The 16,153-nt window shown below is 32.3% G+C and overlaps 1 protein-coding gene across 1 annotated transcript; it reads right to left on the bottom strand.

Moving 5' to 3' along the window:
* Positions 1-3,724: 3,724 nt before the first annotated feature.
* On the bottom strand, positions 3,725-16,079 carry Pnn (desmosome associated protein-like protein pinnin). Its single transcript, XM_089245782.1, has 8 exons — positions 15,889-16,079; positions 13,821-13,892; positions 11,049-11,127; positions 9,496-9,593; positions 9,178-9,253; positions 8,909-9,064; positions 7,037-7,175; positions 3,725-5,023 (listed from the first exon to the last, which is right to left on the bottom strand). The coding sequence occupies exons 1-8, from the start codon at positions 16,008-16,010 to the stop codon at positions 4,614-4,616; spliced, it is 1,152 nt and encodes a 383-aa protein (XP_089101908.1). The 5' UTR covers positions 16,011-16,079; the 3' UTR covers positions 3,725-4,613.
* Between the last annotated feature and the right edge of the window lie 74 nt (positions 16,080-16,153).

Raw genomic sequence — 16,153 nt, 5'->3', positions numbered from 1 at the left:
ATTATTTGTTCACAGGACTAACTCTGTAGCCATTGACTTTAAAGTATCATCCAATTACAAAATGTTTTTATATGAAAAATGCAGTTTCTTCAAATGACAATTTTTTTAAGGGATTGCACACATAAAAACTATAAACAAATTTTTTTTATACGAACACACTTCCTCAAAAACACAATTAGAAAGTTGATCTGTCTGTACTTGGGTCAACAAAAAAATTCCATGTTTCTAAGTGCAATATTCACTGAGATATTTGAACTCAAAAAATTGAGAAAAGTTGGGGAAAAAACAGCATAAACCTGGAGAAAAAACATTTTCCATTAATTTATACTGTCCCCCCCCCCCAATGTCATTTTTTAAATTCAAATATCTCAGTGAATATTGCACATGGAAATATAGACTTTTGTCTGTTAGCCTCAGGAGAGACAGGGTAACAACTTTCTAATAAGGTTTTTTTTAGCACACAGGGAATGTGTTATAAAAAGTTAATGTTATTTTTTTATGTGTACAATCCCTCAAAAAATTACATCATTTAGAAAAACTGTATGTCATTTGAAAACTTTTTTGCAACTGGAGACTTGCTCCAGTCAAAGGTTACAGAGTTAGTCCTATGGACAAACCATTTGAATCCCCTACCCCCCCTCTTCTCTAGCATTAGTGATTTGCAAATCATTTTCCTCTGAAGTAATGCCCAAAAGATAACAAATGAATGCCAGAACTCTGCTGCCGACTTATATCTCATTCCTCCAGCTATCTTTGTGCCATAGTCTGGAAGACCAAGAGATAAAGGCAGGTTACTGATCAGAGAAAGCAGTGATAATCACCACTTTCAAGAGCCAAATAATATAGAGAAATTTTGCCCCTTAAAATATAGGATGATCTGACAAACCTACATAAGTCACCTCGCCCAGCATATTTTCCTGGATCTGTGTCTGGAAAAAGGAGAGGATAAGGTCAGATTAGCAGAAAACAAATTGCTAAAGACCTGTAAGTAAAAAGGCTAAGAGCATGGTAACATGCTCAGTCATATTTCCTTTTCCGGTTCTTCACTCTTTCAAAATTGATTGTAAATGGAAAAAAAAGCCTGAGATTGAGGATTTTAGAGGAGGTTCGAGATAAGGTTTGGAAACGCATAAGAATATTACATTGGCACAAAAAGCCCATTTTTTCACTTTGTAAACTTGAATTTTTCTTTCTTATCCCACAGACAGAAGAAAAACTTCAATAAATATAAGCACATAATTTCTGGTAATTTTCCATTCTCAGTGAAACACTTATATAACGATACTCAAGGGACTAGAGAAACATATTTTTATAAATGGTTATCATTATGGATAGAATTAACACTACAAAAAGCAAATATAGACAAAAGAGTAATATTGTTATATAGGCAATTATTGTTACAGAGAGTAACATTATATATAGGATACTTATTATATAGGATTTCACTGTATATTTTTACACATGATTTGGAAAAAAATGAAGTTATAAATTATTGTAAGTTGATTAATCATTAAGGAAATATATTAAAAATTCCCAAAATACTTTCTTACACAATTTTTTTCTTGGCCGCTTTGGCAAGAGGAATACAAATGCATTTAGCCAACATAATTGGTCTCCGCACAAAGAAATGTTTAAAAAAAGTTTCGTATTTTCATCTCCACATAAAGAGCATAATTTTCATGAAATATTTCTTTTGAATAATTCATTTTAAAAATGTCTTTGACAGAGTCATACAATGTATTTCACACAGATTAGAAGTATTTAAATACCCTCATGACATCAAAATTAATTTTTAATATTTACATGAAGATGCATTTGAGTATACTTATATGCAAATGCTCAGAAAAATTAAATTCATATGAATGAAATGAATGAAAATGAATAAAAAAAAGGCTGCATATATATATATATAAGTAACATTTTATAAGTGTTGTCTTCATTACATACAAAACAAAACATGTCCATCAAAATTTTAGGGCTGGTTCAATTAATCAATCTGATTAATTTATCAATTGTTTTCACTGAAGTTAAAATTTTTAGTTCAGTTAATCAACTCACTCAAACCAATTAGAACACTTATTACAATTTTTATTGAAAGTATGCAAACTAACTTGATTTACTTGATGAAGCCGATTAGATGTTATAAAATTATGATCCAAAGCATAGCATTGTAGATAAGTGACCATATTTAAAAATATTTTAATCAAATTTTTCTTGGAGAAATTCAAATCAATTCAATGATGATTTCCATTTGAAATTTAATTTGATGGGAGTTTTAGAATAGAAAGACAAAACCACTGTGAAAAGCAATATTATTTGTATTTGGGAAGCATTACATCCTCCCACACCCCCCCCCCCCCATTAACATGTGGGAGCGAAACTCACTCAGACAGAGATTTTCCTATAAAGTATAGTTTAAAAGAAAAACAAGTATGAAGATCGAAAGTAGTTTTGAAATCAATGATAGTTTTTTAAAAGAACAAAAGAGCCAAGTGAAGAAATTCCAGGATTTGACAAATATTATATTGCGTTAAGACGAAAGGTTCTTAAAAAATTTCTTAATCGATTCCTGTTACATCAAGCAAATAAATGCATGAATTGAATGAAATATATTTTTATAACATCAATTAATATTATATAATTACCAATACTACATTTATTATGAATAGTCAGCATTTGAAAATATTTGGTTAAAATTCAAATAATCAGTCGATTAATCAAATTTTTTTGATTAACTGTTAAAAATTTTAAAATCGATTCCCAGCCCTATAAAATTTTAATAAAAATACAAAGCCTAACCCGCAAGGCTTTCTCAAAACTAGGTACAGAAGATATGGTCCTTTTTTTTCAAACTGATGTACACAATCATACATGTATGACTCATCTTAACATGGGCATATAAAAAGAACTAAAAAATTAAAACATTTTCAGGTTTTTATGATGATCTGATACAATTTTTTTTAGCATCCATTCCTTGTAACATTTGAAATGAAGGTTTTAACATATTAATTTTTATGTTGTACTGAAATTACCATAAGGATGGGATCAGTTATTTTATCACTCACTGCAATAACTGTTTGGGTGTATAATAAGGCAAATATGGATTTTTATGGTATAAAATAACGTATAAAGAAAGTTTACTGGAGAGGGGAAGGACCCATAGTAAAACAAATGACAAAAATGGACATGTTATTTGAATATTTTTTTCTAATTGAAGTACACTTCCTGGCATAGCGGCTAATGCAGAGGAATACAGTAATTTCTCTCCCCCCATAAGACACCAAGAACGTGGATTCAGTTTCCACAGACAGCTGTGAAAAAATTGTTACATTTCTTGGAGAAAGCCCTCATGGCAGCAAGTACTTTAAAATATTTCCAAGCCTTAAGTTAGATTCTTATTGGAGTATTGCTTCAAACTGTCATGATATAATAATTATGACTGGAACTTAAAGATTGTAAGAGCTTTTTGGGTTGTAAAGCCATCATGAATTAGGATTTTCCTTCAAATGTTTCAATCTCTAGTGCAGGGCACTTTTAGGAGTGATAACCACTCCTAAAAACACTCAATACTAGAGCAAAAAAAAACACTGAATGAAAATTCTCATCCACAGTGGCCTTACTTACACAACATGAAAAGCTCTGATAACCTTCACGAATGATGGCTGCAAGAGTCTCAAAAGCTACATCATGTCATGTTTATTTACTATTAAATAGACAAGAACTTAATCACAAATTTTTATCTTTAATGATCGTTATGAATTCTGAAGACAAATTGTGATTTTATAGACTGATACTAAATAGCAATAAGATATTGTTCATCAATACTTTTAAGATTTCTTTCAAAAAAATTGATGTATGCACCACAAACTCTAAAATTATATTTCTGAAACATATTTTCTGTATTATGCATTCCAGAAAAATAATGTATTTAAATACATAGCCCCCTCATTATTCAGCACATAATTTTAATGCCCATACAGATGTTTCATGCCTTATAATTACAACTTTTAAAAATTAAGCTAAGGTTAGAATCTATATTAAGTCATCAGTAACACCACTGATCATCATGTAACGCACAACATAAAACAAATGGTTACTGTAACTACGCAGAAAAAAATATACAGATGATTTTTTTTTCTTTCTCTGTAGCCGTGGCCCATCTTAACACATGGGCTCACCCCTCTCTTGGGGCCTCAAGTGCATTGGGGGGGGGGGGTTTCAAGGTGGTCAGTCATTATAGGTGGAATACATTTAGCACAATGCAAAGTGTTACTGGGCCAGAGAGTGATCTCGTACACAGGTGATTATCATTATAGAGGGTATTATATATACTGTGTATCTCACCATATGTAATTTTTTTTTTCAATGGAAAATAAATACTTTTCCAATGTTACATAGAAGAGACAAACACATTTCACTGAAATTTATATAAAACATTGTGTTATATGGCTTATATAACACCCCCCCCCCTCGAGGGAAATAATTTATAACAAATCAGAATAATTTCTAAGAATTCTTTCTTTAAAATGTAGATTATTTTTCATCAATTTTCGTCATTTTCTATGACAGTTTCCTGCTCAGTCAGTTCCATTGAATAATGAATTTATTTTCCCCTATTCATCATAAATTGGTTCGAATTCCTCGTGATCAGCTAATTTCTTATCAGTTTCATCGTCCCCACCACCACCATTAGTGGCATCCATAGATTCAGTCCTTTCCATATTTTCATAATTGGAAATATCTGATTCTGGGTTTTCCACCACCAATGGTAAAAAATCTGTCTCTTTTTTGAGAGCCTGTATTCTGGTCTCGTTTTCTTCTTCAACATCATCACCACCATTAACAACATGACTTTCACTCTCCTCCTCCTCTTCTTCCTGCTTTATAAAAGCAGTTTCTGGTGGACCTATATTTTCTTTGTCTACTGCATCTTCAGTAACCATGTCTGCGTCGTCTTTTCTGTACAACTCATCTATCTCTTCCAATTCTTTTTGCACTCTTTCCGAATTGCTCTCTATCAGAGCTACAAAGAAATAACATAAATATATGAAAACTACAATTCTTGAAAATTCTTCAATTACAAAAAAAGTAAAAATTACAGGGTTTAAAGTACTTTTAACTAATGGGTTGGCTCAAAAGAAGAAAGATTTAAGGACTCTCTTAATCACTTATTTTTTTATGATACGACCATTTGATCATTTTTGTCACACCACGGTCATTTTCTGAATGCACTATCTCCTTCTGCACTATTTGAAATGGCTCATTAAATATATGTGAATAATTGAAATGATGGTTCATATAAGTATGTTACTGTGATTCAATATACTATCAAATGCATTATGCAAGGTGATCAGTTTCAAAGCGCACTTGTAGTTTTTAGAGTTTCCCCCTTAATTCCAACGGATTTCAGAAGAAAACATAAAACTTAAGGTGCATACACAATACTCTGACATGATGTGGGACCAAATCAGGCCAGGCTTTACACTGATCTAATGTTTTAAGAGACACCATCCCAACACCGATATGAAGCCATTAGCACTTTTACAGCTGAGGTTTTTTTTTTTAAAAATAGACTCTTCTAAGTTTCACCTAACCTTTTTTCTCTTTTTTTACACTTTTTCTCCTCATCCTTCTATGAGACATACACTTGTTTTTCATGTTTCCACCTCTGACGATATCGTTCATTTTCTTCCTCACCCTTACAAATCCAAAACATACCCATACTTATCTTGGCTGTCTTCGGGAGTTTTGGCCTTTATAGAGATAAAGTTTATGTTAGTTGTGATAGCTATTACTACTGTGTTGAGAGCTTACAACTCGTGTTTTGATTTTTGAAAAACGATCTTTTCAACGCTATGGATGTGAGACAAGTGTTGTTACAGATTCACGGGTGGAATTTCATATCACACCACATGGCCCTGCATCATGTCAGAGTAGTGTGTATGCATCATTAGTTGCTGCATGCACAGCAATAATTATTTTCACATCTTAAAGACAGTAACTCGTTTGGGAACCACACTCATCAATATCAATGCTATGAAAAAACCTATATGCAAGAGCATGTAATTTTTCGAACATTTATCGTGGGATTATCTGGAAGATCACATATTGAGTAGTTGGGAAAACATTGATGAATTAAAACTATTAATCACTGAATACAAATACAATAAATTAAAGCCACAAAACAAAACAAAAAAACCTGGCCCAATGTAAGAATTACGCATAGTAAAAATCATAGCCACTTCAACATCTTCAGTAATCACTGATACTCAAATGAAGCTAATTTAAAAGTAATTTATCACTCTCCTGCATCTTATGATTAAGAAACTTTGTGCATTCCCGTTTAATTTTGAGATTTACATAGTCCTGTCAAATGTAGAAGTCAATTGACACAGCAATTCTTGAAGATGAAACGTGCATAACTCTGACATGATAAATGTGTTAGAGCCACACAAAACACCTTCTGGAATGCACAAATTCATTGGAAATTCCTTGAAGGAATGTTTATGAGGTGAATGTGCAGTCAATAGAGCAATAGTACAGTTTCACTTCACAAATGAAATTTTAATAATCCCACAATACAGCAAATGGTCTCCCATAAGCTTAGTTCAAATTACTACACTTCAGTTTCAGAATAGCTGTCCGAGTGTTTGAATTAAGAGGAATTCAAAATATCATTGTCAGGTTAAAACTGTAGCACCATTAATACCAATTAACCACTCTGCGCAAATCTCAGTGCATGGTAGGTCACAGGTGGCAGGCCCTATTTGCAGATTGTTGTATGGTGTAGGTCTTGCTCCATTCCCTTGGTGGGAATTTTTTTTTCTGCTGCACCTCTGAATATCTATGGCTAGCCCCTTAGCATCTTAGAAGATGAGTGATCATAACCATTCCCTTCGACAAAATTTCTGATTTGTCTGGAAGGAAGGTAGTTTTAAATTAGAGTCTGACTGAATGTGTGACAATACTCAGTGCACTTTTTTACCACACATATAAATAGGAATTCAGAAAAAAAACTATATACACATATATATACCATTAATCTTTTCTTTGGAATCCATTAAACATTTCTCTGATTTAGTATTATGTTTTTTTGGCAAAAACATAATTTTAGGTTCAGATTCTGTCTGAATGAAGTTCAGTAAATGCATGTGACTTTTTTCCCAAACTTCATGCTGTAAAAAAAAAATAAATATTATATAAGATATGCTTACTCCTTTATTTAAAGAACTAAAGCATAAATTGTTCCTCAAAATTATTGAAGTCAATTTCTGACAATTCTCAAGGAATTATGACCTTTTGATAACTCTGTAAAAAAATATATGCTTTTCTTTAATTCTTGGGTAGAAGTTATTTCTGTATTCTTATACTGAATAATTAAGAAAATGGTTATTCCCCTCAAACATTGATTTTGCAGTAAAAGGATCAATATTTGTGAATTTATTATTTACCATTAGCTGACTGACTGGAATAGCATAATTGACAAAAAAAAATTCCAACTAATAAAGCATATTAAAAACTGAAAATAACTTTCATGTCTAGATGCTTCATTTCACACTTAAAAAAATGATGGGCTTTTCCACATCTTTACTCTCATATACACACAATTCATATTTTCACGTTATATTCTTCAAAAGTAATCTCCATGATGTTTTTGTTTTGTCCCTAATATAGATGGATGTTTCAAGTCCTTAGTCAAGGTGCTTGAATATATAACCATGCTTTCCTCAAATTTGATAAACGTAATGACTGACTGGATGTGATACTTAGAAAAACATTGGGCATTCCATTTTTCTATTTTTGTATAGATTTTTATGTTTTTCCCACATTAACAAGATGGTTTTGGATGGTCTAGGAAGTCTTTAACCCTGCAAACAAAGATATTTCTAGCTTCTTTTCAGTCTTTGAGTTTTTCCCAAGAAGTTATTTGTATTTGACATTCATAACTGCAATATGATAAAATCCTTCTTTTAATCTTTGCCACAGAAAACATAGGGAACATGTAAGTATTTTAATATAGATGTTTCTCATATAGGGCTTTGACAAGTTATTCAGTGTGACAAATTTCTATGTATAATGGTGGATTTTATACATTCTGAAGATCAACCATGTGAAACAAGAAAGATGCTCACTTTTTTTTAATCATCACATGACAATGCCGAACAAGGAGAGGCTGTGACTGCGATCATATCATTGGATATACTGTATATCTGCAGTTTTGTTCTCAAATTACCTTTTTTTTTCTTTTTTGGTGTAACTTTGGTTTGGTAATGGGAGTCAATATTACTTTTTTGATGATTGATTTATGACAATTGGCTATGTGTCCTGCTTTAGTTTCAACAAAATATGGGGTCACCCTTGGATATCCATGATTTGTGAGATCGATAACTGCAACCCTAAGGAAAAACTGCCATTTATTGTAATTTTCATGAAACTTCCTTGCAACTCAAGTGATCTCGCTTTTCAGGTATTTGATCTTCAAAATAATAAAAATTCACTCTACCATATTCAAAAGCAAAGTTTGAAACATAAAACTGCTATTTTCTGCTTTTTCTAGTCACAAGTCATTGAGAAATGAGGCTGGTTACCAAGGAACCAAAATAGTGTTACATAGTGTAATAAGAACTTATTGTTTCTGATTAGTATTGACCTGTGACAACCCACTTCAGGGAACTCATCATATAGATACAAATCCCCAGCCTGAACTTCTGGAAGAAATGCCTGGTGATGCATTCATTCACTTATCCCTTAAGGCTTCACATATTCTGCACCCTGATGCTGCTAAGTGCAAGCAAAGCCCATCTTAAAATCATGAAGCCGAAATCTCAACAAAAAAAATTGGCACCTTCATTTCTCTTTACATTATAGAAAAGATATGAACATTCAAAATTGCAAAAAGTTTTCTCACAATTTCAGCAATTTCCAATTTCTTCTCAAGGCATCTAATTTGGGTCTGTTTTTCTCTCCTTGTTATGAACAGCTGTTCTTTTTCCTTCTTTGCTTGAATTTTCTCTTTTTCAGCTGCTTCTTCTAATTTCTTGTCAATTTCTGCTCGCTTTTGAGCCTATCCAAGTAATAATGTACAACAATATATATATATATATTAATATCATAATGATAATAATACACAAGTAATGAAATCATTAATTTCTAGATACAAAATATAACTGCAGATACCTGCTCTAGTCTTCTGCTCTCTTCACTCTGAAACTTTTGTAAAGTACCCAACATGACACCAAACATTCGACGATTCCTATTGGAAAAATAAAAAGTGTAAGTCAAGAATATGCATGTCAACGGATAAAATGCCAAAACATACGGGTTCATTTTAAGTATAAAAACCTGACTGCATGCATGATTCCAAATGAAAAAATAAAATTGCGATTGATACAGATAAGATAGTGCGTCTTTTTTTTCTTCAAAAACTCATGTTGATACAATGATGAAACTTTTAAGTAGAATATTAGAAAATATTTTAAGAAAAAGTTTTTCAACCTAGCAAGTATTCGTCTGTCTTTCTTCTGCTCTTCCATCTTTGCTCTTCTTGTTTTAACATCTTTCAAATGTGACACGATGGTTGACTGCACCGCTGGCTGGAAAAGGAATAGAAACAAATAAAACAGTCATAAAGTTGTAAAAAAAACCAAACCAGAGACAAAATTCAACATACCATGCAAATTTTGTATTTCAATTAGAGGTTCAGAACAATACATTATCTTTCAGATCCTATAATTTCCTGTGCAGTGGCACATAATCCATTTACTAATCATTTACTAATAATGAAATTTTAAAAAAATGAAGAGATAGTCACTTCTTTTTTTAAGAGTGTTCTATTCTTCTACTCACTAATCTATAAAAGAATTTTCAGAAATATTAATTTTTTTATTACCTCTCAGCAGGGGTGCGGTACACACAGGATCAACCTTTGGAGGGAGCAACAAAAATTTCCCTTTCGAGAAACTTTTAATTACCACCCTTCAAAAAGCATTTAAATTAACAGAAATTTGTTAAATCAAGGAGGCATATATATATATATATATATATAAATAATTGATTTTTTGTCTGTGTGTTCTCTACACAAATCTACAATTTTAGATGCATCACCACCAAATTTTGCATACATACCGAACGGGACCCGACTTGAACGATATAGGTTACTTTAAAAGTTCATCAGAGCTGGGCAAATGCTCGAAATAGGCAAAAAAACTGTCAAGCAACGATGGTTCTCGGGCCTTAACAATCACTTTCAGAATGTTTAATTTGGTTACCGTGGTTCCCTGGCAATGTGTTTCCAATGTGCATATGCCTTTACAATGGTTTGTCACTTCTTTAATCCTTTCAGTATACGTATAATATTTTATATGCCTTTATAATGGTTTGTCATCACTTTTTCAATCCTCTCAAAATTCAAGAAAACCCAGGCAGCGCCAGGTATTATAGCTAGTAGCATATAAAAGGTGTTTTCTTCCAATATATTTCAATTGTTTTCACCAAAATATTAAACTTATTAAAATATTAATTTTTGATCGGCATGCTCCCCCCCCCCTTCTCCCACGCCTCTGCCTCTCAGAGATGAAAAACTTACATAATACGCAGTAGTTTTATAATTGGCGCTAGGAAATTTTAAATGCTTTCTAAACATACAGCCTGCATACCATACACAGGAAATTGCTGTTAATTGAGGTAATCAAAAAACTAATTTTGTCTGATTCAAAATTAAAATTTTAATTCTTCAACATATACTTTGGGTGCAGTTTAGAAAAGAATGGAGGGTACAACCATGTTTATTGCAATTTTTTTTCAGTGCTTGATGATGTAACAATTTTATTTTTACAATGAATTTAAATATTTCTGCAAATTACTTGACTCATTGAAATATGCAAAAAAATATTGTGAAGTCTGAACTTAGATGACCATTACTACACCAAACATGCACCTCATCCATATATTCCTCTATGCTACGTCTTACAAATGAGTACATTTCTTAAATTTCTGGAAAAATGACTTCAAAAGTGAAAGTTCAAACTATGAATATGTCTCTAAATCACCTTTTTTTTAGGTGAGCTTTCTTCATCTGGACTATCTTCCTCGATTTCTTCAGGTTCCTCATCTTGAGCCATCTCCTTCCTGAAAAAAAAATTACAGCTTAAAAAAACAACAACATATGTTTCGCTTTGAAAGCAATAACATATTACAATACATATTATGTAGCAAAGGGAAAAAAGTAATCAAAATGTCCTGCAGAGGTTGGGAGTGAGGGGGGTGTCGATTCTCCCCAATTATTCATGAATGTATTGCAATATCCAGAGCATATCCCACACACATGCATATTCAAAAGATGGCCATATTTCATTGAAGAAAAAAATATCTTTAATCATTGCCAAAAAAGAAAAAAAAAATGTGCTAATTGCAGGGGAAAGTCAATGTACTCCACAAAAAGAAAAAAAATCAACAATTTTAATAAACATTAAAACTTTAAGTGAACTTTCATTGACCCAAGCGATTTCATAAAAAAGTTGGGATGACTAAAAGTGAGCGAAATAAATATGAATGGCCCATAAAATAAGGTTGTATATAGTCACTCTATATATATATACATACACGTCAATCCCATTTCCCTCATATTAGTGACTACCTTACTGTTTTGCGAACAATGAAAAACTTTCAAATAAGTCTCTCTCATTTACAATTTAATATATTAATGTTTTGTGTAGAGATGTAAAATTCTCGAGAATAGGCTAATCTTTCGGAGAATATTCTCTGGTAGGACTACTATTATAAACAACTTGAGAATATTCTTATAAGTTCTTGATGAGAATATTCTCCTGTTATTTATAATATAGTTACATATAATATCCTTGAGAATATTCTCTGGAAGGACTAGGCCTACTTTCGTAAATTACTGGGGAATATTCTTATAGAAAATAATAAGAATTATTCTGAAGTTATTAGTGATAGTCCTTCCAGAGAATATTCTCCTCGATGAGAATATTCCTCAGTTACCGAAATCTTTCCAGAGAGTATTATCAAGAATATATGTAATAACATGTATTATAATAAATAATCTCGATAAATAACTTGAGAATAATTGTTATTTTTGATAAGAATATTATCTAGTAACTTTTAATAGCAGCCCTTATAGAGGACTACTAGCCCCCCATCTCTCTTCCTGTCAAGAAGATCGGCATTTGAAGTTTGTAGACCACAATATTAAAGTTTGAAAGCAAGAAAATTAAACCAACAGGGCTGAATTGCACAACTTTTAAAGAAACATGTGAGTGATACAGAATTTAAGTGTACGTGCATTGAAGAAAACAACAGTTTTGTATCTTAGAATGAAGGTCATTATATAAAAATAGCTTCCTTTATCAAACAACTTTGGTTTAATTCCTTTTGTTGTGAACTTATTTCTGAAAGTTCATCTAATTTTAAAATAATTTTTTAAGGTTTTAATTTAAAGGTTTCTAAAAATCTTTATAACCAAACTTTTAAAACCTCTCATCATGACCCGGAGAATATTCTCAAACTAAAAGTTGTCATTGGGGGTGATACCAAAAACTGTTTTGTTGTAAATGTTTCAGGTAATGAAAACTGGTAATTAGTAAAAAAATTTAAATTATTTAAAAGAAAAATTAATATTCTCAATTATTCTTCAATTTTTACATCCAGGAGAATATTCTCAGAATATTCTTATTCTCCGGAGAATATTTTCACCTCACATCTTTAATTTCGTGTAAGATTTCTTTTAAAGTTATTCAAATGTTTTAAAAGCACTCGACTCTTCAACTGTCAAAATCCCCACCCTTTCAAACATGCAAAAAAAAATCTGCTCACCATCATCTCTACTTATGATTTGGAGAAAAACATTGCAACTGCAAAAATATATAGCATGCTTAAACCTTAACCCACTAATAGAAAAAAAAAATCCAAGGGGACAAGATAATGTTCTTATCCCACCTATACATCATTTTGAAAACTTTAAACCATTAAAATCAATTCAAATCAGCAAAAGATGATTGGGCAGCATATCACGTTCACTATTTACAGTCAAACCTTATTTAGATAAAATAAAAATTAAAAAAAACCACAGAAAGTATTTGGTGGAAACTAAATATTGAACTGACGAACAAAAAAAGTGATTTGATTATTCCCGATGTGAAAAATAATTAATTCATGTAAGTGATATGAGCAGTGTAAAGGTTAAACATGGTTTTCTTTCCCATGAATTTGCCTTACAAAAGATGAAATGAATGTTTAACTGCTTCGCTTACAAACAGTTGGCAAGAAATGTGGATGATCTCTGTTTAACAAATCAGGGATAACTATGGTATCTAACCTAACCATATAGTAGAAAAGTAAGAAGGAAAAAAAAAAAAACAAATGAAAGGAAACAGTAAAATACATAAGTATGTGAGAGAGAGATACTTAGGTATATATAACACTCTCATCCCTCCCTCCCCTCTCTCTCATCTGTAACACTTACAAATAATAGCCCAGACTAGGTACGGAGTAGATTTCTCTCTTCACCCTCACCTACCTGTTCTCTTTCGCTCTTAGATACATATAGTAGAAGGATTCTTCACGGAAGTAGAACTTTTTTTTGTAGGGTTGCAACAAAGCTTCACGGCGATGAGAAGAGAGCAAAGAAAACAACTTTTTTGAATTTGTTCCACTGGCGTTTGGAAGCAATATTATACGTCCTTGATCATAAAATGGTTAAGAATATGATTGTTTGATTGTTCATTATTTTGCAATAGACCCTAACAATAAACCTGAAAAAAGTATTAAAAAAAACATATACTCCTTTATACTCAACTTACTTCGGAAAGAACGGCGCTGCTCTTTTACGTGGGAGTAAATTTGGTTTGCCTGTATCATTCCAGAATTTCCCACTGCACAAGATTAAAAAATGGAATAAAGTTGAAATCACAAGATGTAATAAATTAATAATGCAAAAATAATCTTGGTATATGATCACAATTGCAACACAAAAGAACATATATATATATATATATACATATAAATGATAATTTGATCATTTTTTGTCGCACCACGATCATTTTCTGCATGTAAGGGCTAATTAGACTGGTTGGTTTATTGCCGAATCCAAATGACAGCTTTCAGCGTCATTGTTTTCCCTCTCATCACATTGAAGGCATATACAATTTGTTTGAAATCATTTCTGTAGTACCTAATTTTTAAAGCCACCTTTCTGTGACTACTACTGAAGCGTACATGCACCTCGTATATATTCTCCGCAGAATTTCTAACAAATCTACATGTTGTGTATGTATATGTGTGGTCCTAACATACTTATATTGTCAGACTTGTGCTCGTTTCTTGCTGGTGCTGCCATCTACCGTTCTGTGACTGCACAAATTCTGACAAACACTAGGTATATTGAACTTGAAACATCTCTAAAAATCCATAAGTTAAAGCAGTATTTCTCAAAGTCAGCATCGTAGCTCCTAAGAGCATTGTCAACTTTCATCAAGAGAGTTGCTAAGAACTGTTGACATTGGTGATTGTCTGTATGTCAAGTGCTATGTAGTTATTTTTCACGACCATTGTGGGGGGAGCCGTGGATAAAGGTTGTCATAGAAAGAGAGAGACTGGATTGAAGGCATATTCACAGGAGGGGACGGTTGCTATGCGAACAATATCCCACATTTTTTCTGTTGTTTATTGTTAAATGACATCACCTCACAGAGGGCACTGGTTATAATATGCTTTTGTATCACCATTCACCATGGTGTTTGAATGATTTAAAACTGCTTTTTATTTTTGTTCCTTCCTTGTACAGTATATATATATATATATATATATATACCGTTTTCCACAAAGGAGAGTATTTGATTTTTCTTATTGGATTATTTCGTTTCAGACATCATTGTTTCTCAGGTTGTACGTTTGTTTTTATATTACTCAGTTCGCATACTAACCATAATATTTGGAGTTTCAATACTGCACAATTGTGTTTTCATTAACTGAACCTAGAGAGACTTTTATGCCATGATTGTTTTATTATTTAAAAACGAGTCCGGGTCTTTTTTTTATTACAAAGAATATTTATACAACCAGAAAGACCATTGTATTATTCAAAAGAGAGATATCAAATTTTATGTATATATATTTCATATATTCCACTCCAAAATCATATTGTTGTTCATTTTATATGTTGTTTCATTTCCAATCTCAATCTTGTATCTATAGTCTAGGATATTTTATTTTTAATGTTGATCTCTTATGATGTTTTATCATTTACACTGCTGTAGTATAATCCTTTATTGGAGATTTATTTTCTTAGACAAGAAAGGCGTCTGAAAGCACTAATGTTTCCCTCTTGGCAACTTCCCATCATGCTTTCCAGCTTTTTCTCACCAAATAAAAAAAATCTTCAAAAGAGATTATAGCTGTTCCTAATATGGGATGAGGGCATAGGCATGAACTTGTACCCAGCCCATGGGCTTAAGCCACCTTCTCCCCAAACATATGCCATCACCTCCATTGCCTATGGAAATATTAGGTGTGAGGCCCCTCAATAACTCTGAGCGCTTTCAATATTTCCAATAACTTTATGCCTACAGATGAGGCCTCGGGTAAAACGGGGGGGGGGGAGGGGGTGAGAAGGAAATATTGTCCCGAGGGGCCTTGGGCTGGAAAAGTTTGAGAAATGAGAAACAGAGTGTTAATTTGTGTATGTTGACAATGGTAGCTAGTTCATATGGCCATTGGCACTTTTGTTTTCGTTCACATTTAATACATGACAATGGAGATGACGTAAAACAAAAAAAATCAAATACTTTGTTAAAGGAAAATAAAACATGCATCATGGATATAGAAGTTTGATGATATAGCATCAGAGGTACGCTGCTGGGACATGCTTACTTTCCCGAGGACGTGCCGCAAAATAGATCGGGATCCCGACCCGTAATTCTCCGGATCGTTTTTTCGACATCTTGGAGCTTCTGTTTAGTCTCCTCGAATTGCGTTTTCAAACTGTCAAACATCTTTCAATTGACTTTTAATTCAGTAAACATGCGATATCTGCGCCAAAAAAAAAGGGCACTAGGAATTACACGGTAAATTGCGGCAATTATCCCTATCAAACGCGAAATTTTGATAAAAAATATTATTTTTATATATTTTTATG

This window comes from Pholcus phalangioides, unplaced genomic scaffold, assembly GCF_987345545.1.
Source record: "Pholcus phalangioides strain wild (caught in Gottingen) unplaced genomic scaffold, Ppha-v1.0 ptg000016l_1, whole genome shotgun sequence".
Lineage (NCBI taxonomy): Eukaryota > Metazoa > Arthropoda > Arachnida > Araneae > Pholcidae > Pholcus > Pholcus phalangioides.
This window is presented reverse-complemented; position numbering and strand designations above follow the sequence as displayed.